This window comes from Monopterus albus, unplaced genomic scaffold (assembly GCF_001952655.1).
Source record: "Monopterus albus unplaced genomic scaffold, M_albus_1.0 scaffold432.1, whole genome shotgun sequence".
Taxonomy (NCBI): Eukaryota; Metazoa; Chordata; class Actinopteri; order Synbranchiformes; family Synbranchidae; genus Monopterus; species Monopterus albus.
This window is the reverse complement of record NW_018128312.1, coordinates 141256-166937: the sequence shown is the minus strand read 5'-3', so window position 1 is coordinate 166937 and position 25682 is coordinate 141256. Positions and strand designations below refer to the sequence as shown.

The 25682-nt window shown below is 42.1% G+C and overlaps 2 protein-coding genes across 3 annotated transcripts in view; one reads left to right on the top strand and one right to left on the bottom strand.

Moving 5' to 3' along the window:
• The window catches only part of slc35a5 (solute carrier family 35 member A5), a 15655-nt gene extending 11126 nt beyond the window's left edge, over positions 1 to 4529 (bottom strand). For both annotated transcript variants that reach the window (XR_002273703.1, XM_020586965.1), the window contains exons 1-6: positions 4427 to 4529; positions 2764 to 2914; positions 2525 to 2623; positions 2306 to 2439; positions 1564 to 1631; positions 1044 to 1232 (exon numbers count right to left, since the gene is read on the bottom strand). Coding sequence is in view for 1 of the 2 variants with exons in the window: in XM_020586965.1 (XP_020442621.1) it covers positions 1044 to 1232; positions 1564 to 1631; positions 2306 to 2439; positions 2525 to 2623; positions 2764 to 2890 (617 nt within the window). In the remaining variant the exon portion in view is untranslated. The remainder of the gene's footprint in view (positions 1 to 1043; positions 1233 to 1563; positions 1632 to 2305; positions 2440 to 2524; positions 2624 to 2763; positions 2915 to 4426) is intronic.
• A 1320-nt stretch (positions 4530 to 5849) lies between these two features.
• Positions 5850 to 22337, top strand: f5 (coagulation factor V). Its single transcript, XM_020586977.1, has 27 exons — positions 5850 to 6010; positions 6420 to 6502; positions 7477 to 7599; positions 9765 to 9977; positions 10069 to 10230; positions 11056 to 11277; positions 11378 to 11543; positions 11746 to 11926; positions 12726 to 12822; positions 12911 to 13116; positions 14666 to 14813; positions 14939 to 15151; positions 15379 to 15765; positions 16264 to 17542; positions 17668 to 17830; positions 18154 to 18390; positions 18913 to 19129; positions 19379 to 19455; positions 19533 to 19635; positions 19811 to 19927; positions 20020 to 20091; positions 20246 to 20331; positions 20415 to 20570; positions 20663 to 20807; positions 21519 to 21670; positions 21844 to 22017; positions 22185 to 22337. Exons 1-27 carry the CDS (start codon positions 5850 to 5852, stop codon positions 22335 to 22337), a joined length of 5493 nt encoding a protein of 1830 aa, XP_020442633.1.
• The last annotated feature ends 3345 nt before the right edge of the window (positions 22338 to 25682 follow it).

The window sequence follows — 25682 nt, the reverse complement described above, 5'->3', positions numbered from 1 at the left end:
TTTTCAAGACCTACCTTAAAACCCAGCACCTCTTTGCTTGACAACATGGGAAAATCTAAAGAAATCAGTCAAGACCTCAGAAAAAAACTGTGGACCTCCACAAGCCTGGTTCATTCTTGGGAGCAATGTCCAAGTACCTGAAGGTTCCATGTTCATCTGTACAGACAATACTACACAAGTATAAAGACCATGGAACAATGCAGCAATCGTACCGCTCAGGAAGGAGATGTGCTCTGTCTCCTAGAGATGAACATGGTTTGGTCCCAAGAGTACAAATCAATCCCAGAACAACAGCAAAGGACCTTGTGAAGGCACTGGAGGAAACAGGTACCAAAGTATCTATATCCACAGTAAAACGAGTCCTATTTCGACATAACCTGAAAGGCTGCTCAGTGGAGAAGAAGCCGCTGCTCCAAGATGCCATCGAAACGACAGACTACTGTCTGCAGCTGCACATGAGGACAAAGATCTGACTTTGTGGAGAAATGTCCTCTGGTCTGATGAAACAAAAACTGAACTGTTTGGCCATGATGACCCTTGTTATGTCTGGAGGAAAAAGAGGGACGCTCGCAAGTCGAAGAACACCATCCCAACTGTGAAGCACGGGGGTGGCAGCATCATGTTGAGGGGGTGCTTTGCTGCAGGACGAACTGGGGCACTTCACTAAATAGATGGCATCATGAGGAACAAAGGCTGAAGCAACATCTCAAGACATCAGCCAGGAAGTTAAAGCTTATTGTAGGTTATTGTGAGAAGCTTGTGGAAGGGATCCTGAAACGTTTGACCCAAGTTAACCAATTTAAAGGCAACGCTACCAAATACTAACCGAGTGTATGTAAACTTCTGACCCACTGGGAATGAGATGAAAGAAATAAAAGTTGAAATCAATCATTTTCTCTACTATTATTCTGACAATAGTGATCCTATATGACCTAAGACAGGGAATGTTTATAGGATTAAATGTCGGGAGTTGTGAAAAACTGAGTTTAAATGTATTTGGCTAAGGTGGATGTGAACATCTGACTTCAACTGTATCATGTTACCTGCTGTACTTCATCTGCTCCAGCAGCTGTGTGTAAAGTAGGCAGGAGTTGGACGGGATGGAGAGGGGGTTAGAGTGGAGACCCGGCACAGCCATGGAGCGCTGGCTGCCCCCCGACCCTGTTGTCAAGGAAACGATGGCCAGGAAGAGGATAACTAACGCTGCCCACTGAACCCAGGACAGGCGCCTCCTGGAGGAGAAGGGGAGAAACATAACATTAGGTTTAATCTGAGGCTGACACGAACCTCTCATGGTTTCAAATATGCAGAACTACACAGAGTTGTCCTGCACAGCTGTAATGACAAATTCCACTTTGAAGCTACTGAAAGGAATTTTTCAGTAAAAACCAAGTGAAAAGTTTGATAAAAATTGTGACAGAAAGTCGGCAGCATGAAAACACAAAATAAAACACACAAAACAGATGCACACTTAGCCCATCTCATGTAGAGTCAAACTCAAAGGCATGCACACTATGCCTCTGAAGAACTGAACATAACAGAGCTACTGACTGAACCACTTACTTCAGAACAATTCTGAAGAGTACAGCTGTAGTCAGGATGACAAAGTTGGAGAACAGCACCACCATGGCCTGGGGACAAGAACGAGGACAGGAAGTTAGAGATAAAGCAGCAGAGTGATAGCAGAACACAGCAAGTGGATCAAACACAGAGGATGTTCTGTAACAGCTGCTCTGATATGGGAAGATACAGAGCTGAAGTTAAGCAAGAACATTTCCTCCAAGAGCCAAAACCGTTTCCTCCTGGTAGTGATCCTATAGCATATTTAGGTCTTACAACTTTTTCTTAGACTTAGACCAGAAATTCTCTAAACTACTTTCTCCACATTATCCAGTAATTTCACATCGTTTTTAACAAACTGCAAATTCTTTGGCACATTCATGCAAATGACTCGGCACAGTTGTCTGCTGTTTCCTACATTATCGCTTATGTCATGTCAAAATGTATTATACGGCTGCGTGGTGGAAGGGTAGGGAGGCAACACAGGAGGGAGGGGAGAGGAGGCCAAGGACATAAGCATATTCCAGATGAAATAAGGGCCACACACATAGACCATGTTGTCAGTCATGGTCTTATTATGGCCGAGGCTGGCCAAAGGCAGCCGAATGTTGGGAGAACTATTCTGTCTAGGATGTGTTTCCCCTGTTTACATTTTCAAGAAACATTCTCACTGACTGGTTTGCAAATAACAAGGCTGATTAGAGAAATGAACCAAAATGACTGAGTGAGGGAAACTGTAACTTACAGGCTGCAGGTAGGTCAGCACATAGAAGACGATGAGGTTGTCAAGAAAGTAGAGGAAAGCGGGGATGGCCCACTTCAGTGAGCTGAGGAAGGAGGAGCTGGAGTAGCAGCCCAGCTCTCTGCATGATCGTCCCTCTGAGGAGGCAGACACACAGATGGCAAGTAAACACCCCGTGCCAACCAATACAAGAAGGCAGACAGCTATGGTTTTGATGTTTACCTCGGACTATGACCCTGACTGACATCACCAGACAGAAGACCAATTTGAGCACCTCAGCAAGGAGATTGACAGATGCAGGGAGGAAGTCATACTTGCTCTCTGGAAAAAAGACACCAGCAACAGGATGCCAATGCTCAAAACTGTATGCTTTAATATGTGTACTGGCTTGAAGAATGAAATATTTAATATCTCTGGGGAAAACATAAGAAATATTAGCCGTCTCAGTGACAGTCACTCACTTGCATTGGCTGACAGTTTGAGCAGCAGGATGCGACTGGTGCCCAGGGTTACAAAGCCCAGGCCGAGGGCTAGAGTGTAGGCCGACGAGCGGGAGCACAGTCTGGGGCAGAAACGGCAGCGCTTCATGGCTGGAGCTGGATGCTGTCAGACCTGGTCACACACATCAACAACACAGACACACAATACTGGAGCTCAGCATCATATGTAGCCGGAGAGAAACAGACTGGGGAATCTCTGAGGTGAGCACACACCTTCAATCAAAGACTGGCAGGGACAAAAAACACTGGAAAACGGGGTAAATATAATATCTGTTTTATTTTGATGGCTGCATTATATTTACAAGTGTGTAAAATATTGTGTCCTCCACTTTAATAAAAATGAGGCTTGACTAAATGACAGGAATAGCTCAAACAGTAATTGCATAAGACTGTATATGACGTCTTGCCTGTTAGTCCTGAAGATGACACCTTGTTTCTAGGCTAATGTGGGTTTTCATTGCTTTCTGGTGTTTTGTAGGTGCAACAATTAATCAGTTTATTAAGAAAAAATAAGACAGGTTCATCTGTAATTGAAATGATCTTTAGTTGAAGCCCTAGACTCATATACACAGAGTTGTCCTGCACAGCTCTAATGACGAGTTTCACTTTGAAGCTACTGAAAGGGATTTTTCAGGAAAACACTGCTGAAATTAAAAAGGCAAATGTATTATGTAAAAAGGTTACACAAAAAGCAAACAGCATGAAAATACAAAATAAGAAATATACACACACAACTAATTAAACACAGTACTATGCAACAGTTCAGGCACATCTGATCTGATCACTCCATGATTCATCCTGCCTGAACCCCCACCAGAGTCATAAAGAACCATGCTCAGAGGCCAGAGGAACCAGGAGTCCTTGCTCTTGCCCCCACACAGCCCTGATCTCAACATCATGAAGTCCATCTGGGATCACACTAAAGAGACAGGAGACACTGAGACAGCCCGAATCCACAGAACTGTGTCCGCTTCTCCATGACAGTACCTACCTGATCAGAATCTGAATCAGCTCTATTGGCCAGGTGTGTTGGACACACGAGGAATTTGACTCTGGTACATCGGCTCTCAATGTGCATGTACATATCCCCATGCAAGGCAACAGCAAGGGGCAAGTAAACAATATACCAACATAAGGCTGTGTAGTATAACAAAATAAACAGTGTAAACAAGCAATAAACAATGCAAACAATACGAAATAAACAGTATAACCAGGAAATAAACAAACGATTCGTGGCATTATTTCTGGAAGCATCCTCACTTTACTTTTAGTACCTAAAGCTGTTGCATAATGCTATAGAAACTCAAGTAAAAACGTCTTGGTCCCAGCTTTACTTGTAGCTTTAGAAATCATCTAACGTTCAATGTTGTAGTTACCACGGTAGTTACATGTTAGTCTGCCCACACGCAGAATTTAAGAAATGGTACGGTTTGGCTTGGTTATGATATATGGAAACAAACAAGCAGTGACGTGTGTACGCTGCGAGCTAACACTGTTTGTCGGGATATCTCTGAAAATACGCACCCCTAATAAAAGCAACATGCGAGTTCTTGTACATATTCGGACATGTGCTTCTGAACACATCGCCAGCGTGTCAAAATCAAGTATTATTAGAAAAACCTACTTTCTTTGCTCCTTTTTTAGCACGGCATTTATTCAACCATTGCTCTTCCTGTTTAGTCGACGTATCGTACACGTTGCGTGTTTACGTCATCATTCACCCACTGTACGTATTTGTGGTTATGTCTTGTTAAAGGAAGACGACAAAAAAATGCGTCAAGAATGATCAATTAAAATAAATAAACAATACGCTTTTAGTCTGGCCTTTGAATAAAAGTTTTATTTTTAAATGTTTTACATTTCATCAAGTCTTTTCCAACCGTTTTTACTACTATACAAATAGAATTTGATCCTACTTACAGGTATGTGCCAAAAAATTAGAATATCGAGGAAAAGTCCATTTATTTCAATAATTTGTTTCAAAAAGTGAAACTTGTATGTTATATTAGTTCACTGCACACAAAGTGAAATATTTCAAGCCTTTATTTGTTTCAATTTTGATGATTATGGATTAAAGACAAAAAAAACCCAAATCCAGTATTTCACAAAATTAGAATATCATGACAAAGTTCAACATTGTAGGCTCCCTGTGTCCCAATCTAGTCAGCTAATTAATGCAAAACACCTGCAAAGGTTTCCTCAGCCTTGAAATTGTCTCAGTCTGGATCGTACACGTTGCGTGTTTACGTCATCATTCACCCACTGTACGTATTTGTGGTTATGTCTTGTTAAAGGAAGACGACAAAAAAATGCGTCAAGAATGATCAATTAAAATAAATAAACAATACGCTTTTAGTCTGGCCTTTGAATAAAAGTTTTATTTTTAAATGTTTTACATTTCATCAAGTCTTTTCCAACTGTTTTTACTACTATACAAATAGAATTTGATCCTACTTAAAACTGGATGCACATTAGGCAACATAACAAGAGTAACTTCACCCGGACTATATTCAGTTCAGTTTAATTAATCTCTAGACACTTAATATAGTAAGGGCAAGACCTTACAATATGTTTGCTCCATACACTGATATCACTAATGATGTACAGTATATACAGTACACTGAGGTGACATAAATATTTATATCACATCACAGTGAAATATTGTGTTTCGCCAGAAAAATGAACATGGATGTAATATAAAAAATTTTTAAGGGTAATTTTCCTGGAACAGGCTGAGGTAAAAAAAAAAAATCTATATATCTATCTGTGTGTGTGTGTGTGTGTGTGTGTGTGTGTGTAATATTTAACACTCCTCTCCTCTCCCTGCAGAGCTCACAGGAACAAACACACCCCCTTAAGGATTTAGGGATGACTCACAGCATAACACATAAGGTTTCAATTTCAAGAGACACAGTTCATTGCCCTGGGACACAAAGTTTAAACCGGCGCATGTGTGTGTTGGTGTGTCAGTGACAGATAAAGCACAGCATAGAACTCTCTGTCAGATCACAGTTTCTTGACTTGCAGAACACATCGCTGTCACAGACATGAGGCTCTGTGCCTGGCCTATAGGTCAAGGTCTCCTGCCCGCCCTGGTTCTTCTGACTGTGCACCAGATCAAAGCCGAGCAGAACCAATCCACAGAGAGACACTACTACATTGCTGCTGTTGAGATAGACTGGAATTACTCTGACAATGACACACACGGGTAAGACACTGGCCAGAGGATCTGTGATATGTGCAGGTGTTTTTTAATTCATTATGACATCCCTAGCTAATTAATGTGTTCAGCCATATTTGACAATTGTATTGTTTTATATTTTATTTGTGTCATGATTTATTTGAATTTATTCTGCCTAAGCTTATCTAAGGTCTTTAATAGTTGTTTCTTCAGTTTTTTGTACAGTGACAAACAATCTGTCCTTGTTTGATTTCTTTAGCAGCCTCTTACTCATGTATGATAATGTCAGTGTTGCTATGACACACAATCACATATAAGTCAAACACAATGTGGTAGCAACACGTCAAAGAAAGCATGTGCCTTCATAAAGTCCACATCTTGTTGATTTGCTTTGTTTTTCCTATGTGCCCCTTTGTGTTTTCCCACCATTCTGCAGGTCTGCTACCACCTACAAGAAAGTGGTCTTTCGGGAGTACGAGAAAGACTTCAGACAGGCTAAGGCTCATCCGTCCTGGCTAGGTAAACGTTGTGGGGTTCACTGTGAACACAGTCTGTCTGGTTCTAATTACTACGAAACACTTTTCCTGTCTCTAAATTCACTTTCCACTCGGCTGTCTCCACAGGGAAAGCACAAAGCAACACTGATATTCTAGTCATTTACCAGAAAGTGATTGAACTATATGTATCTTTTTCTCAAGAAGCTTCCTAAAGTGAACTATGTAGTTTGGTAAGAAATTAAAATGTGTTCAACAGGTTCATTTACTTGTGTCAGCTGATTCATTTCAGTATGTAAATAATGTAACCCAAAATAATATAATATGTTTCATTGTGTACAAGAGGGGTGACAAATATAGAACACAATTATCAGACAGACATAACTAAACATTACTGAAACACAAGTTCTTCAGGCACTCAGGAGATATTAAAAGGCTTTATTTAGTTGGCTACATTGATTTAAATAAGCAGGATGCTCATGACAAAACTGAGCACCTGACCTCTGCATCTCACTATATTTAGCTGACACTAGGTTGTTTGTTCCTTTAATGTGCTCCATCTGTAGAATTACAGTTAATGAAGTATATAAACAGTAGATTTGTTATGAAGTTGAAAAGTTCACTGACTCTGTCACTTTACAAACTCATACATCTGCATGTATTACTGTATTATATGCTGTTTTCTCTCTCATTAGTATATTTTGCTTTCCAGGAATGTTCCTAAGACATATACACAATAATCCCCCTCTAGGAAAGTATTAGTAAACTAAGAAACAAAAAATAAACCATTACCAGAAAGGCTGTATCACTTACTGTATCACTTACATTGCATTGGTGTACTTTACAATAGACAAGACAACAACACTTTGATTATATTTGCTGGTCAATGACAGTCAGTGAATCAGCAACAATAACAAAAAAGGACAGTGATGAGTCATTATGGTCCAGCATGATGTTCATTCACCAAATGTAGTGGATTCCACATGTGTGTCTCTGCAGGTCTGCTGGGACCCACGCTGAGGGCAGAGGAGGGCGACACGATTGTCGTCACATTCAGAAACATGGCGAGTGGACCACACAGCATCCACCCACACGGCGTCGCTTACAGGAAACAGTCTGAGGGTGCGTGTCTGTTAACTCGGCAGCAGATAAGTCTGATAGCTGTGGAAACCCTGAGGACTAACCATGCGTCTGTTAGGGTTAATGTGGGTGTTAATGATATTACTCATTCTAATAAATACACAAGATTAGCGAGCACAACAGGCAAGCTTATCTAAGGTCTTTAATAGTTGTTTCTTCAGTTTTTTGTACAGTGACAAACAATCTGTCCTTGTTTGATTTCTTTAGCAGCCTCTTACTCATGTATGATAATGTCAGTGTTGCTATGACACACAATCACATATAAGTCAAACACAATGTGGTAGCAACACGTCAAAGAAAGCATGTGCCTTCATAAAGTCCACATCTTGTTGATTTGCTTTGTTTTTCCTATGTGCCCCTTTGTGTTTTCCCACCATTCTGCAGGTCTGCTACCACCTACAAGAAAGTGGTCTTTCGGGAGTACGAGAAAGACTTCAGACAGGCTAAGGCTCATCCGTCCTGGCTAGGTAAACGTTGTGGGGTTCACTGTGAACACAGTCTGTCTGGTTCTAATTACTACGAAACACTTTTCCTGTCTCTAAATTCACTTTCCACTCGGCTGTCTCCACAGGGAAAGCACAAAGCAACACTGATATTCTAGTCATTTACCAGAAAGTGATTGAACTATATGTATCTTTTTCTCAAGAAGCTTCCTAAAGTGAACTATGTAGTTTGGTAAGAAATTAAAATGTGTTCAACAGGTTCATTTACTTGTGTCAGCTGATTCATTTCAGTATGTAAATAATGTAACCCAAAATAATATAATATGTTTCATTGTGTACAAGAGGGGTGACAAATATAGAACACAATTATCAGACAGACATAACTAAACATTACTGAAACACAAGTTCTTCAGGCACTCAGGAGATATTAAAAGGCTTTATTTAGTTGGCTACATTGATTTAAATAAGCAGGATGCTCATGACAAAACTGAGCACCTGACCTCTGCATCTCACTATATTTAGCTGACACTAGGTTGTTTGTTCCTTTAATGTGCTCCATCTGTAGAATTACAGTTAATGAAGTATATAAACAGTAGATTTGTTATGAAGTTGAAAAGTTCACTGACTCTGTCACTTTACAAACTCATACATCTGCATGTATTACTGTATTATATGCTGTTTTCTCTCTCATTAGTATATTTTGCTTTCCAGGAATGTTCCTAAGACATATACACAATAATCCCCCTCTAGGAAAGTATTAGTAAACTAAGAAACAAAAAATAAACCATTACCAGAAAGGCTGTATCACTTACTGTATCACTTACATTGCATTGGTGTACTTTACAATAGACAAGACAACAACACTTTGATTATATTTGCTGGTCAATGACAGTCAGTGAATCAGCAACAATAACAAAAAAGGACAGTGATGAGTCATTATGGTCCAGCATGATGTTCATTCACCAAATGTAGTGGATTCCACATGTGTGTCTCTGCAGGTCTGCTGGGACCCACGCTGAGGGCAGAGGAGGGCGACACGATTGTCGTCACATTCAGAAACATGGCGAGTGGACCACACAGCATCCACCCACACGGCGTCGCTTACAGGAAACAGTCTGAGGGTGCGTGTCTGTTAACTCGGCAGCAGATAAGTCTGATAGCTGTGGAAACCCTGAGGACTAACCATGCGTCTGTTAGGGTTAATGTGGGTGTTAATGATATTACTCATTCTAATAAATACACAAGATTAGCGAGCACAACAGGCAAACAACTTTGTTTGTCTGTTTGCAAAATATTAACCAGGACAGGCAGATTATCAAAGCAGACAGTGCTGAAGTCCAGCAGGAAGCACTGCTAAGCCTTAGGAAATCATTGTCTGTGTCCTCACATAGAGAACATAGAGAACAGAAGAAGAACATTAGAGACATTGTGGGTTTTGGAAACTGACACTAAGTGAGCCTTAATTTGCACTTGCGGATACTTTGTGTAAAAGTCAGTGTGCAGAGGAAATTAAAAATTAAAGACCAGCTTGTAGGAAATTTCATTATGTCTTCATTATTCTGTGAACTAAAGAGGAAATGTCATAGTTAACAAAGTCACCAGCGTCGTCAGACCCCTGCTTGACAATGAAACTTCATTCATTTGGTTTCAACATGATCCTTTGTTCATCCATAATGCTGAGAATGTATGTTCATTTTTTTGCAGGAGCCAACTACTTTGACAACACATCAATGAAAGAGAAGGAGGATGACCTTGTGGAGCCGAACAGTGAACATGTTTACTACTGGGAGGTGACACCAAATGTTTCTCCACAACCCAACGACCCCACCTGTCTCACCTACACCTACATCTCCCACCAAAAAGTTGTTGAGGACTACAACTCAGGCCTCATTGGGACTTTGCTCATCTGCAAATCTGGTTAGTAGTAAAATCTGTTTCTCTTCATGGGCAAAGCAGAAAATATCAGTTACTGGATGTTCGTTCTCCGTCTGTCTGTCTGTCTCTGCAGGCAGCCTGGATAAGTCAGGGAAGCAGACTGGCTTCAACCAGGAGTATATATTCCTCTTTGGGGTTTTTGATGAGAAAGAGAGCAAGTACAAACCAACAGGCCATGCCTCAGACAACCATGTCAAATACACCATCAACGGATACACAAAGGGATCACTACCTGGTTAGTCAGTTAGTGACAGTCAGCCATTCACTCTGCCAGTTGATCAGTTAGTGATTTTCTAATTCCCTTTCAGCCTAGAAGGTTTAGTCAAGTTGAAAACAAACTGACGCCATCAGCCGCTCCTAACCACTCCATGGTGATTTAAACTATGGATGCCCGACTGGGGCAAACTGTACAAAATGCAGCTTCAAGTCTGACTAATAGTAAATGTGTCAAACACCTAAACCCATGTTAACCCTGGTTGTTGCTCTTTCTTGTTGTTTGCCTATTGTGTAAAGACGCCACCGCTTGACTCTGGCAGCCGCTGGTTCAGACCTTTAGCTGCGCAGAGCTCCTCAGTGGCTGTTTGACATAACTACTGGCTGGAAAAACCTTTCTTCTAACCTTGGCTAGGCGGCAGGCAGAGCTAATTTACAGACCATATTTTGACAGCACAGGGTGGAGAAGGTGGAATAACAACAGGAGGCTGTAGGCATGGAGGAAGGATTATTGCATTTATTTATTAAAATACTAGTAATCTTTGCTATAATAGTGCATCAGACCACCTCACTGCTCACTTAATCACTCCCTAGTTAATCCATCATAAATTTAATAAAGCCATGGTGCTTACATTTAAATGACTGCTCTTCCTTAACTTTACTTTGGAACATAGGAGCTGTAATGTATCAATTTGTTGTTCTGAATGATCTTTGTTCCACCATTGTTTCTTTGTACAGATGTATGGTTAGCCAATGTGCTGTACAGTCAGTGAAGAAACAGTCACCTGTTGTTCTGCATAAACAAAACAGCTGCAAAGTGACCAGAAATTTCCTCTTGTGTTCCCAGATGTCAGGATGTGTGCCTACACCTCTGTGAGCCTACACCTGGTAGGTATGAGCTCAGAGCCTGAGGTGTTCTCTGTGCATATGAATGCACAGGTTCTGCAGCAGACCGGCCATAAAGTGTCATCAGTGGGGCTGATCAGTGGCTCCTCCACCACAGCCAGTATAATGCCTCTCTATAAGGGCCGCTGGCTGCTCTCCTCACACATTCTCAAGCACATGGAGGGTGAGTGTGCCCTCAACTGATGAGATGCAAAAATCTGTCATCCACCACAGGCAAATAGTTTCTACCAGTTTAACTAAATTCAGTATTTCTGCTATGTCAGCTGGCATGCATGGTTTTGTGGATGTCATGAAGTGTGACGGCTTCGAAGCACCACAGCGACGGATGACTATTGAGCAAAAGAGACACAGTAGGGAGTGGAAATATTACATAGCTGCTGAGGAAATCATCTGGGACTACGCACCTAACATGCATGAGCACATTGACGAGTAAGCAGCATTACCAGTTAGGCATACAGTATGTGCAAACAACTGAGACATCCATCTGTGGCAAAATCATGTCTTTATCATTCAATAATAATAATCCTATGTCATTTTTCACAGTAATTTCACTGATATGCTCATTGTTGTGGTTTTAAACAGTCACATCATGTCTCAAAATTAAGTAAAACTTCTCGTCTTTTTTGTGTAGAGACTTCAGGTTCCAATACCTGCGACAGTCACCAACACGCATAGGTCACAAGTACAAGAAGGCCGTGTACACTCTGTACAAGAATGAGTCATTTACTGAAAGGCTGGAGAACAAGCAGAAAAAGAGTGAGCTGGGGATCCTGGGCCCCGTGATCAGAGCACAAATCAGAGACGTTATCAAGGTGAGATCAAATGCAAATTCAATCTGAACAAATTATAAGTCAATGTGTTTCACATAACACAGTTAATTACAGAGCATAAGCACAAAGAAAACAAGGATGCTTGTAATATATAATTTTCATAATGGAAATAAATGTATATGAGCCCACAAATAATACATTCCCATTAAAGAGGTTGTCAACAATGAAGCTTTAAACTTGGCAGCGTTATTTTTACAGAGGAACAATCTCAAGCAGAGTCTTTGTAGCTGGAGAGACCAAACTGGTAGCAAAACTTTCTTTAAATCACCTGCTACTGCTTGTAAAGCTTAAATGTTGTGAGAGCATGGTAAACTGTAAGGAGGACAAAACTCGGTAGGAGGTTATGCACGGTTTTGAGGCCATACTCCAGCACAGTGAAATTTAATTCAAGTGCTGCCTTAAACTTAAGGACCTCACATGCATGTTAAACAGTGCCCCAGTTTGATGCTGGACAAAGACAGACAAGTAAACTAACAGGTGTGTTCAGACTGTAAATGATTTGCAAATCCATGCTGAACATTTAAGCTTGTGTTTACATTAAATTCAATAACTATCCTAAATGTGGGGAACAAAAGTGGCTCCAGCTCCTACAGTGTCGATCTGCTGTAGATAATAACACTATCAAATTAAAGCTGAGCGTCGCCTCATAATCAGTGCAGTACAGTATGTTTATAGAGCCAACACATAAGTCAAAACTCCCATGCTCTCATAAGCAGAGACTGTTTAATCATTGAACATTGTTTACAGAGCATGTGCCCTCACAGCCTGTGCCCTGTTACAGATTGTTTTCAAGAACATGGCCTCCAGGCCCTACAGTATCTATCCACATGGTCTGAACATAGAGAAGTCAGACGAGGGCGTCAACTACCCAGAAGGAGGTAAGTAGTTTCTCTTCACTGTAAACCAAGTTAAAACGAGCTGTAAAACAGCTACATTGTTATGAATGTTTCTCAATCTGGCTGCCAGGCAATCAGTCTCACGGTGTTCAGCCAGGTGAGACATACACCTATGTGTGGAAAGTGGTCGAAGAGAATGAGCCTTTAGACGACGACCCCCGATGTCTGACACGAATGTACCATAGTGCAGTGGACACACCCCGTGACATTGCCTCAGGACTGATTGGACCACTCCTCATCTGCAAGAGTCAGTCCCTCAATGTCCGCAACGTGCAGGTAAAACACAGACATGGCTCTATAGACAGCAGCGTCTGTCTGGCCCACTCTGGTCCACACTGAAGAATGTCAAGACCTACTGTGTCTGAGGGATTTCCATGAAGTTTGAGCAGTCATTCATGGTTCACGGAGGATGGATCCTACTGACTTTGGTCATACCATGACTTTTCATTTGGCACCACAGTTAGGTTAAAATATTTGGTTTGGTGTGAAATGCCTCAAAATTCTATTGAGTGGGTTGCCAGGAAATTTGGTTCAGACATTTATTACTATTATTTTAATTACCAAATACCTGCAAAACTAATGACATCCCAGAAAGCTGTGTTTTGTGTTTAGTCCTAGTTAGTAAGTAAAGTTAGCAAACATTTATTTATGTAGAACATTTCTAAACCAAAGTTAAAAGGTGCTGACATAAAAAAATTGAATAACAATTAGATGAAAACAATATAAACAGGACAGAAAAAACAAAAAACAAAAAGAGAGACACATAGTAATTAGTAAATGTTAGCATGCTAACACGCCAAACCAAGGTGGTGAACATCCATCCATCCATTATCTATAACACTCCTGAATAGGGTCCCAATCTCAGCTGACACTGGGTGAAAGGTGGGGTCCACCCTGGAAGGAAAACGTTTTAAAGTGTGGAAAATCACAGTTAGGAGGTGGGCGCCAGACTAGCAAGGGCCAACTGGAGACCCAGTTTTTGAAAACATAGTGCTCCAGAGCTGAGACCCCGACTCACCCCAGACATGTTGTCCAATCAGAGGGGGTCTCCAGTCGGCCCTTGTTAGTCCGTATCCTGCCTCCTAACTTTGGTTTTCCACACTTTGAGACTTTTTCCTTCCCAGTCTATCATGGGGCTGACACTCAGAGAGAAACAGCCACACACACTCACACTCACTCCTAGGGGCAATTTAGAGTTGCCAGTCAACCCAAGCTGCATGTCTTTGGACTGTGGGAAGAAGCCGGAGCACCCGGAGAGAACCCACGCAGGCACAGGGAGAACATGCAGACTTGGCACAGAAAGGCACAGGAACCAGGATCCTTCTTGCTGTAACGTGACGGCGCTAACCACTGCACTGTCATATTATTGTCACTGTGCACATGTTAGCATGCTGTGCCCAAGTACAACCACAGAGCCACTAACTTGGCTCAGGTTAACATATAAAGCTACCGTTTATTTTGTGGTGATGAAAACTGTTGTGTTGTGTGACAGGAGAAAAACTTTTTGCAAGACCATAATTTAAAAGTCACTTAACTAGAAGAGGTCAAGAATCTTTATTGTCATTATGCATAGCACAATGAAAAATTTTTCCGGCAGCTCTCGGCTTAAAAGACAGACATATTATTTACATAACACACAATTGTATAAGTCAGTATAAAAATACGACTACACTGAGTCTGTATGACACTTATTAAGCCATGCCACGTGTTGAATTATTACTAGTCTAATTCCTATGTTGAAAAGGAAAAGTGAACATCAAAGTCAAAATGCAATCAATTAAAAATATTCTATGAATATGATGTAGCTTTTTGCTTGTGTCTCCAGCTGAAAGCAGACAAGGAGCAACACGCCGTGTTTGCTGTGTTCGATGAAAACAAGAGCTGGTACCTGGATTATAACATTCGCCAGTACTGTGATCGATCCAAAGTCAACAAGGCAGACCCAGACTTTTACAAGTCCAATGTCATGCACAGTAAGTTCTGCCTTAATCAGACTGTAGCAAAAATGAGCTCATCCTAATACATACGACACATTCATTCCATTATTTGTTCGTACCTTCGGCTGCCTGTCAGATGAATTATGTTCATGTCCTTACAGCAATTAATGGATATGCGTTTGAGAGCGGCCCACTTCTGGGCTTCTGCAATGGTGAAGCTGTGACATGGCACGTGTCAAGCATCGGGGAACAGGACTACATCCAGACAGCTACATTTTATGGTCATACATTTGAGCTGAACGAGCGGACAGAGGACTTCCTCAGCCTGTACCCGATGACCGGAGAAACCATCACTATGGTCATGAGCAACATTGGTCAGTCAGGGCTTACAGTGACTTTATTCAATCTGCAAGGATACTTTTAACTTGCTATTCTGACAACACAAAGTCAAAATCCTATGTATAAGTGATATTAAGTGCAAGTTCATAGAGACTCCAGTTATTTAATGCAGAAATTCTTGTACCTAAAAGCGACAGCTAGTTAGTTTTTGATTGGATGATTGATTGATTGATATGGATGATTTTTGTGTCTCCTGAACCAGGTGTCTGGCTCCTGGCTTCCCTGACTTCTCATGAGACAACCAAAGGAATGCGCGTTAAGTTTCAGGATGTCGAGTGCTATCGCGACTACCAGTATGAGTACAGTGACTATGAAAATGCAGCAGCAAACAAGGAATTTACTGAGTGGAAGCCTCCAGCCCTGCCTGATATCATCATGGAGGAGAAGGAGCCACAGTCTGCGAAAGAAAACACATTGGAAATAGATGATTACACCGAAAAGATTGCAATTGAGGTCGGTTTCAGGACACTGAAGGACCAAGCTACTGGCTCAGATGCAGAGCAGCTGGACCTCTCTTTCCTCAACTATGATCCTATTGATGTGCCTGATGGAGATATGAATATCACCCTTAACTTCACTAAGACAAAAAGTCAAAATAAGACCTCTATTTCAAACCTTAACAAGCTGAATGAGGCATTATTTTCAAATTTGAAAGAAGCTGAGGGAGTAAAATTCCCCGTGGTTAATTTGTTAAACCAAAGCATCACTGATAATACAGCACACATAAAGAACAGTAGTGCTGCATCAATAACGGACTATTCTTCTGTTTATAAAACAGAAAACACAACTGTTTTTAATGTATTACTAAAGAATGACAGTATAACCACAAACAGCAAAGCTACTGAAGCAGTCGACCATCCGCATGATGTTGCACTGTCTGACACAAAGAACACAACAGTTCACAATGCCACAGCATTATCAGTGGTTGGACATGTATCTGCAGACACTAGCAATCTTACAGTAACAACACTAGAAACTACTAATCTTACCGCAACATTACCTGGAAATATAAGCTCCACCTTGGAGGCTGAACGACAGAGTGTACCACTGATTAGTGATAACCAGAGTTCTGTGGGTTCCATGTTAGCAGAGGACTCGGAGGAAAGATTCACCGGAGGGCATGTGTTCTATGTCCCTGTATCTAATTCCAGCACCAACAGTCTCCACAGTACACAATGGGCCAATGTGTCTGTTTCCACTCTGCCACAAAGGGAAGACGAAAATAACACAGCAACTAACCAGGCTAACGTGTCTACAGATGCAACAGACCATTCATTTTCTACTCCAGCAGCTGATATTAGAGACGTTAACACCAGCAGCACAGACACACACAACTTAACCATCTCTGAGCTGGAGATCACAGGCAACAAAACCAAAGGCAGTGACTCTCTGATGGCTGTAGCCGAGCAGGAGAATGGGCTGCAAGTGGATCCCTCTCAGAGTCTGACTAATCTAGCCGGTTCCAGGTGTGAAAGTGTAACACATGTTTTGCTTGAGCCCTTACACAATGTCACAGTGAATACATCCAGATCAGAGTTATCAGGAGAGAGTAGTTCTGAGAGTAGGGAGAATGTCACAGCTCTTCTTGTCAAGTTGAACCACACATTTTCCATGGAACGTTCCACCCATGAATCTAAGGCTTTAGGTAATGTGTCCCTCTCCAGCGGTGGTGTAAAGAGCAGCAGCTCTGAGGAGCTCAGCACTTCAGACAGTAGTGAAGAAGTGTTTATCTACCTTAAAGAGAATAATACAGAGGCCATTAAAACCACCTCTGTCAAAATGCAGGGCCACAACTGGACTTATGTGGGAGTCCACCAGAAGGTGCCCATGGAGATTCCTGACCACATGAAGAAATATTTTGAGAAAGAGACCCCAACACCAACTCCAAAGAAGGTCAAGACGGTGACCCTCCGACAGTGGCCCGAGAAGGGCCAGGGCATGAAGACAAAGAGGAAGAAGAAGTACAAGCCTCAGGCCAGGAGTGGTTTGCCATTTTCACCTCGCGGATTCAATCCAGGCATGACCCTGCATGGGTCACGACCCAGTGTGCCAAAACCAGTCTCTGATGAGGAGCAGCTCATTAATATGCCCATAGTCATCGGTGTGCCTCGGCCCGACTTTAGCAACTATGAGCTTTATGTTCCTGGGGCCAAACCACAGCATCTAGGCCTGGACGAGCCAGATATGAAAGCAGATGAATATGAGTATGTGGCCTACAAAGACCCCTACATTGGCCATGAGGACATCAAGCATCTCAGCCTGGATGAGACCACCAAACACTACTTAAAATTCTCAAGCCCGAATCTAAAGACTTATTTCATAGCTGCAAAGGAGGTTGAGTGGAACTACAGTGGCTACAAAGATGGGTAAGCTCAGAGGCTGCAGGAAGAAATGTCATTTAAAAAAGCTGTACAGATTTACTGGAAAACTACAGCAAGTACACATCCACATAAAATACATATGCTAAAATAAGGTTCCGGTATCACCACAGGAGGCAAGATAAGAAACTCAGCAGGGAAACCACGTTCACCAAGGTGGTGTTCCGGGCTTACATGGACAGTAGCTTCAGCACGCCCGACATCCGTGGAGAGATCGGTGAGCATTTAGGCATCCTGGGACCCATGATCAAGGTGGAGGTCGGACAAAGCATCATGGTAAGGCTGCCTGCATCAGCTGTGAAGCCATAATATGGATGGGTTTTTTCTGTCACTGGCATAATTTATGCATATGTTAAAACGGTAGCATTTATAGTACACCTACATGTTCTTTATGTAAACTCTGCATTAAAGGAATAGTTTGAGTTTATGATAAGCTAACTAGCTGTTTGTGGTACCTTCTTATTTACTGTACAGACATGACAGTTTGTCTTGTCAGCAAACTCTCAGCAAGACAGTTAATCCGTCTATTTTCCAAAATGTCTAATTGTCCTTTGAAGCCATAAGTTCCAACCCACAGAAAGTGTCTTCCACTCTGCCAGGTGGTGTTCAGGAACAACGCCAACCGTCCCTACTCCATACATCCAAATGGGGTTTCCTATACCAAGCAGACAGAGGGCCTCTCCTATGAGGACGGCTCCAAGTACTGGTATAAATATGACAATGAGGTTCAACCCAACACCACCTTCACATATTTATGGAGGGTCCACTCAATGGTTGGGCCACAGCCGGATGAGTCCGACTGTCGGACCTGGGCGTACTACTCAGGAGTTAATCCTGTGAGTACTTTGGACCTTTTAGAGAACAATGAACTAAATCCAAGTCTACTGTGGCGGGCACTGAAGAATTACTACTTACAGATACACATTAAAGCCACTGCATCTAGAATTTGAGTTTCTTACTGTGGGGCCCCCAAATAGCAGCATCATTATGGGGGCTGCAACTTAGTTTGTAGCTAGATGTCCCATAGGCACTGCATTGGTTGACTAAGTGTGTCATTCTTTAATTGTATGTGTCCATGAAAAGACAAACAAAAACCCAACAACCCTGTGGGACACAGATAGGCTGATGGTAAAACACAGTGAACCATTTCTCACCAAGCTGGTGTCGTTTTCTTTACAAATTTGTGTCATCTGAATAATTTGACAGATTTCAAATCATATACAAACTCTATGCGTAGGACCTTTAAATTAAGATTAAATTGAATGAAACACATTAAACTATATGTTTGATTAAGCAAAATGAAATGTATTCACATTGTTAAAACTAATATTAAACCTGGCATATGCTCCATCTCTTAGGAAAGGGACATCCACTCTGGCCTGATCGGGCCTTTGCTGGTGTGTAAAGAGGGCACCCTGGACAGACCAATAAAAGACACGAGGGACTTCACGCTGCTTTTCATGACCTTTGATGAATCGCAGAGCTGGTACTATGAGAAGAACCGTGAGACAATGGAGAGGAAGAACCGAAGGAGCGTTATGGACCGCAACTTCAAGGAGAACCTCAAGTTCCATTGTAATGCATTATACCTACCTTCAACTAGTCTGGTTTAAATGATCAACTGCCCAAAATCTTTTGAGAATAATAATCACTAATTATAATCCATGCTAATTCAAACGCACTGTGCATGTACAGCCACTGTTCTTACTGTAAACAGCATTCAGTGAGTTGTAATATCTCTTCTTCTTTCATGTATTCAAGACAGAACATCACAGTCAACAGACCAAAAGTGTTGATAAAAATGTCTTCACATTGTTTCCTTAGCCATCAATGGCATTATATACAACCTGAGGGGCCTGAGAATGTACACCAACCAGCTCATGTCCTGGCATTTGATCAACATGGGCTCCCCCAAAGACTTTCACAGCGTCCACTTTCACGGGCAGACGTTCCTCCAGTGTCCTGGCATCTAATCAACATGGGCTCCCCCAAAGATTTTCACAGCATCCACTTTCACGGGCAGACGTTCCTCCAGATGAAGACCACCAGCTACAGACAGGCTGTCTACCCACTGCTGCCTGGTTAGCATGGTGACGTTTGTTTGTCATGTGAAGTCAGAATTAGCTGCATTTGTGCTATTGAAGTCATGCCACAGTACCGTATATGAATTGATGATACCTCACAACACCTATGCAGAGAGAAGCTACTGGCTATATTTGTTGTCATCAATGGCACTGTACCACATTGTCTGTGCAGGGGGATTTGCTACTCTGGAAATGTATCCATCCAAACCCGGCCTGTGGCAGCTGGAGACAGAAGTTGGTTTCAACCAAGAGAAGGGCATGCAGACCCTCTTCCTGGTTGTAGATAATGGTAGAAACTGTTAAAATTACTGCAGCATTTAGAATATGATTTTCTAACTACACTGACATACTGTTGTGTTGTGCTTGTGTGTGCCCTCTAAGACTGCTACCATCCGCTGGGTCTGGTTTCAGGCAACGTGCGGGATGACCAGATCACAGCAATCAACACGAGAAGTAGTTACACCTGCTCTTCATGTCTGCATCTATTTGTTTTGGCAATACATACACTGTACTGCCACCACAGTCTCAGTGACTTGTAAAATTGTTGAGGTAAAGCTCTAAAAACAAAACTGTCACAAGAGGAATGATAACATCTCCATGTTTGAAGGATACTGGGAGCCCCATCTGGCCAGACTGGACAACAAGGGTAAATACAACGCATGGAGCACAGAGCAGAACAACAGTTGGATTCAGGTTGGTGATGTAGGTGTAGGTGGATTTGCATATGTGCACTTGCTTTCTACACGAATACATCTGCTACCTGTGGACTTGTGCAGGTGGACTTCCAGAGATCAGTGGTGATCAGCCAGGTGGCCACACAGGGGGCCAAGCAGATGTTACAGCCCCAGTATGTGGTCAAGTACTCGATCTCTTACAGCACAGACCGCCGGAAGTGGATTTTCTATAAGGGCGACAGCAGGGAGTTCAGAAAGGTGAGGGAAATTCACCCACCTCCTTAATCACTGTAAATAGAGAGAAGTGATCACCTGTTCATTTCTCTTTGTCTGGCTCCCTCTTTTACCAGGCATTCGCTGGGAACCAGGAAGCCTATGAGACAAAGAAAAACACCTTCTTTCCTCCTTTGATTGGACGCTTCATAAGGCTCCACCCTATCGAGTGGTACAATAAGGCCACAGTCCGCATGGAGTTCTACGGCTGTGAGCTCGATGGTAAGTTGTTACTGTGCATGTGCATGGATGTGGAAAAGCCAAAACGCAAGTAAAATAAGATTTTCAAATATTTTCATGTCTTGATGTAGCCCATGCCTATTCCATCCATCATTTTTAGTTCTCCAATATGCAAAATATTCAAAATCCACTGTCATACTGGTCTGTGGTTTTTCAGCGCGGAGCGGCAAAACTTACTCATGGTCACCATTTATTTAATACATTCTAGATTTAGTACAGTGTTCACTAATTACAGAACTTTGCCCTTTATTTGTACTGTGTAATTTCTGGATAAACAATGATCTTGCCCTGCAAAAAGTAAAATGCAGTATTTGGTCAAACAGTACACTAAAATGTACTATCTATACTGTAGCTGCTGTATACTGCTGTTTGCTGTCTGTTAATGGAAAATATCACTTTTGATGAAATGACATTTTGGTTCCTCTGTGGCTGCATCTCGGTTTTCATCTAAGGTTTCACAATATTTGCTGAGCACATCCTTTGTGTGGTCAGATCAGGTGTCAAACTCCATTAAATCTGACTATAGCTGGGGCTGTGACCATTTTTTAAACATTTAATATGAAATAATTTCTCCTAGTTTGCAAATTCTTTCTCCAAATGACACCAGATTCCATGTACACATGCAGTATGTACTTCAGCACTGCAGTAGAGTTGGGTTTCTTGTACATGTGATATACTACTCTGCTGCCTCAGGCTGCTCGGTCCCTCTGGGGATGGAGAGTGGACTGATAGAAGACCACCAAATCACTGCCAGCTCCTCGGCCTCCAGCTGGTATGGGGGCCCTTGGAAGCCCCACCTCGCACGCCTCAACAAACAGGGCACCATCAACGCGTGGCAAGCTAAGGTGCTCATTGTAATTCTGACATGATAGGTCACAATGAATCCATTCAAATTTATGTCCAGGATCAGGCTGAACACACAGAATGTCAGTGACCTGCTGGCAGTGTACACACTCACAAACTCCTTCAGTAGGAGGTCACACCAACCGCCAGGTCAAAGCATCTCTCTCTCCCACAGTACTGTGACATGAGCCAGTGGCTTCAGGTGGAGCTGCCCAAGAAAAAGAAGATCACAGGCATCATAACACAGGGAGCCAAAGCTCTGCAGAAGGAGATGTATGTCATGACCTACGTCCTGCAGTACAGTGACAATGGGATACAATGGAACAAGTACACAGATACAGATGATGAGGTCCCCCTATTCAAGGTGAGCTGCAGCAAAACCACACAGAAACTGTAATGACCAAACCAGATGAGTAGCTGGAGTTTTCTTCAACAGTACTAGAGAAAACAACCTCTTTCTCTCTCTCTCTCTCTCGCTCTCTCTCTCACTCTCTCTCTCTCTCTCATCAAACCCAGATGAGAAATTTTTCTGGAAATAAACATCACAATGACTATGTGAGGAACTACATCCACCCTCCCATTTTCTCCCGCTTCATCCGAATCATCCCCACAAGCTGGATGACCTCCATCACCTTGAGATTAGAGCTACTGGGGTGTGACTTTGAGTGACACACACTCTGGGCATGTCAGGTCACCCATGCTTATCTACATGCAAACAAAAACACAACTCACATAATGTGTCTGCCCAGATAGATGCACGTCATTTGAACACATGCAGTCATGTACAGAGTATGCTACATGCATAAATATGATAGACCGCAGTACAGTGTTTGGGTGCATTAGTGCATTTGTTAAACTGATCACTGCTGTTACATAAACCAGGATGGGTCCGCTGGGAAACTCTAGTTTGCCATGTATGGGTGTTGGAATTAAGTAGGTTGCAAAAAAGTAATATGGCCTTTTACAAATTAATGTCGTGCAAAATGATACATTATACACATAGTTTTAGGAATTTTTAATGTACAGTATTTGTGAGGCCCATGGGGACGGGCACTGCAAATTAACTTAGAATATAAACTCTGTGGTTTATAACATTGGTTCATAGGAGATACTTGTCGATAAATAAACATTAAAAAAATAAAAAATAAAGACATAATTATGTGGGGCAGCTGTGGCTCAGGAGATAGACCGGTCATCCCCTAACTTGACGGCTGGCAGATTGATTCCTGTTCTCCCCAGTCCACATGTTAAAGTGGCCTTTAGCAAAACACTGAACCCCAAGTTGCTCCCTATGGCCAGGACAGTGTGTATGTGTGTGAGCTGGTGCTGCAGATGGCTGCCTCGGTTCTGTACCAGAGACAGATTCCTTGTGTGTGTAAATTAATTGGCCAATAAAAGTGGTTATCATTATCATGTGTATGAACTCTCAGCTGTTTTGTCAAAACTTTCATCACTTCACTAGTTGCACTTTTTAGCTGACATAGTATATTGTCCATCATAAATAGATAGATCAAATGTAAATAAGCAGAGATCATTGAATTTATTTTTCAATAAATGAGTACCATTCTCTACTGCTCTGTCCAGCTCATTGGTGTGTGAGTATGTGAATGACTGGATGTTGTTTGCTAACCCAGCTTTGTGAACACAGATACCTTCTCATGGCTCCTAAAGGTGTCACTTTCAGCACCTCTGCTGAGGCCAGGCCAACACAGCACCTATGGGCTTCCAGAGTCAACAAACACGTGCAGCTGCAAGCACACAGCATGTTGATCCATTTGCTGATGGTGTTAAACTGGGCACTGGAGGTGTGAAAGCCGCCACATGGATGTCCTGCAATGCTATTGGCCTGTGAAGACAAAATAAACCCACAGACTGCTTTAGTGACCATCTAACAGGGACTGATGAGAACTGGGTCAAGTGTTTATTGTCATATGCACAGTGAGGAAACGCGTTTCCCTGAACAATAAATTCTTACTTTGCCGTCCACACAAATGCCACACATTATAAGTGAAATATAACGCAGATACATAGGTAACACAAAATCTAAATCTCAAAATCTAAGGCACTGTAAAACAGCCAATGAAAGAAGCATAATGAAAAATGCAACAAGAACACAATAAGGAGGGAATATATGCTACATGGGAGCTGTGTGTGCAAATACTCAGCAGTGAGTGTGCAATTGTGCATGTGCAAAATGAGTATGTAAACAGTACAGATGGAATTACATGAGGTAGATCCTGAGTCAGCTGTTTAGGAGTCTGATGGCAGAGGGAAGGAAAAAGTTTTTCAGTACAGAAGTCCTGCATCTCACACTTCTGAACCTCCGGTCAGAGGGTAAGGAGGTGAACAGTCTGTGCTGGGGGTGGGTTGTGGTCCTTGGGGATGGAGGCAGCTTTCCTACGCACCCTACGGTGGTAAATGCTCTGCAGAGAGGGCAGTGGAGTCCTGGTGATCTTCTTCGCAGTCCAGATGGTCGTCTCTGTGTTATCTGACTGTGGAAATTGTTGGGAAATCCTCTTGTTGCAGATGCCAGAGCTGGTTAGAAGTTTAGTGACTTATTCACCTGCAAAATTAACATAAAATGTTGTGTATGAGTTTACATATTGCACAAGGCCTAAACAGTGGAGGTGAAGCTACTATAAAAGTGCCAGTGAACGACAGTGGGCAACGTCCATCTTAGAACAGCAACAGCTCTGCACTTTCTGCACAAGTTCTGCAGTTAAGTTTCAACAACAATACAAGTGGAAGTGTCTTCATCAAGATGAAGGTTGTCTCCACATGGAGACCAGCCAGCTAAACAATCAACACCAAGCAGATACACAGGTAGCTTATCAGGGAGGACCTTGGGCAGTTGTGTCACAAAATCACCTGCAATTTAAATTACTGCTAACAACAAGACCTTCTAAGGTGTCATTACTCAGCATTCAAGCTTCAGAACAATTTAAATTATTGTCATTACTCAGCATTCAAGCTTCAGAAGACTTAATTAAACAAAAGGCAAATGCTATGCTACCACCCCAGAGAAGTCCCCAGCTGACTGTATTGGTACAACAGGAGTGGTGCTTCCACCTCTACAACTTAGCAAGGCCCTGTTGGAAAAGGAAAAGCACACTGTAAGTGTGTGCTTTTAGCCAAACTAGTACATGAAAAATCACAGTTCACCTATTGTGCAGTTAACCGCTCCAGAGATACAGCTTGCTGATTCCAGTTAGAATCAGGCTCCAGAGAAAAGGCGTCTTCACAGTTGTTTACTTGACTTACATTTGTGCCTTTAGTTGTCGTGTTCACTCCTGTCATTTGCTGTTTGTCCACATGGAGGCGCTGCTGGGCTTTCCAACACCTTTCCACTGTCTCTCACCACACATCAAGACTGTGTGATAGGGTCAAAAGCTAGAAACAAGCAAGATGAGTGAAGCTAGAGCTGAAGGTGTTCTGTTAACATTTTGGAAAACCCAGCCCTCCACACCGACTCAAAGGTTGAAAACATGAGGTGCATTTGAGACACTGCACTGCCAGATGTCAGTGCAAGTCCACCTCTGCTGAATATCTGGCCCAGACTACACAGTTTCATGCAATGTTTGGTTTGATAGACATCTACCTGACAAGATCAGTGCAGATGAAACTAAACCATGTGAATCTGTCTGTGCAGCTCTGAGTGTGAAAAACATGCCACGGAACTGGAACTGTGTACTTCAAATATCAAATATACTGACAGTAACTTGAATGAGTCATTTATTAGGCAGAAAAATAGTCCTTCACTGGCACAACTATACAACAGAGTAAGAGAAAAGAAGTAGTCTTGTTCTTTTCTTTTGTCTCTCCTCTATCCACTCACCCCAACTGGTCGAGGCAGAAGGCCGCCCACCAGTATGGTAGGCTATATTATTATAGAGTTTCACTACTGCATACACATTAACATGCATTGAATTTTAATGTTGTAGCTGTTCAGTCATTTCCAGTTTAATGTCTTGCTAGATAAAGTAGCATACGGGTTATAATCATCTAAGTAAAGTT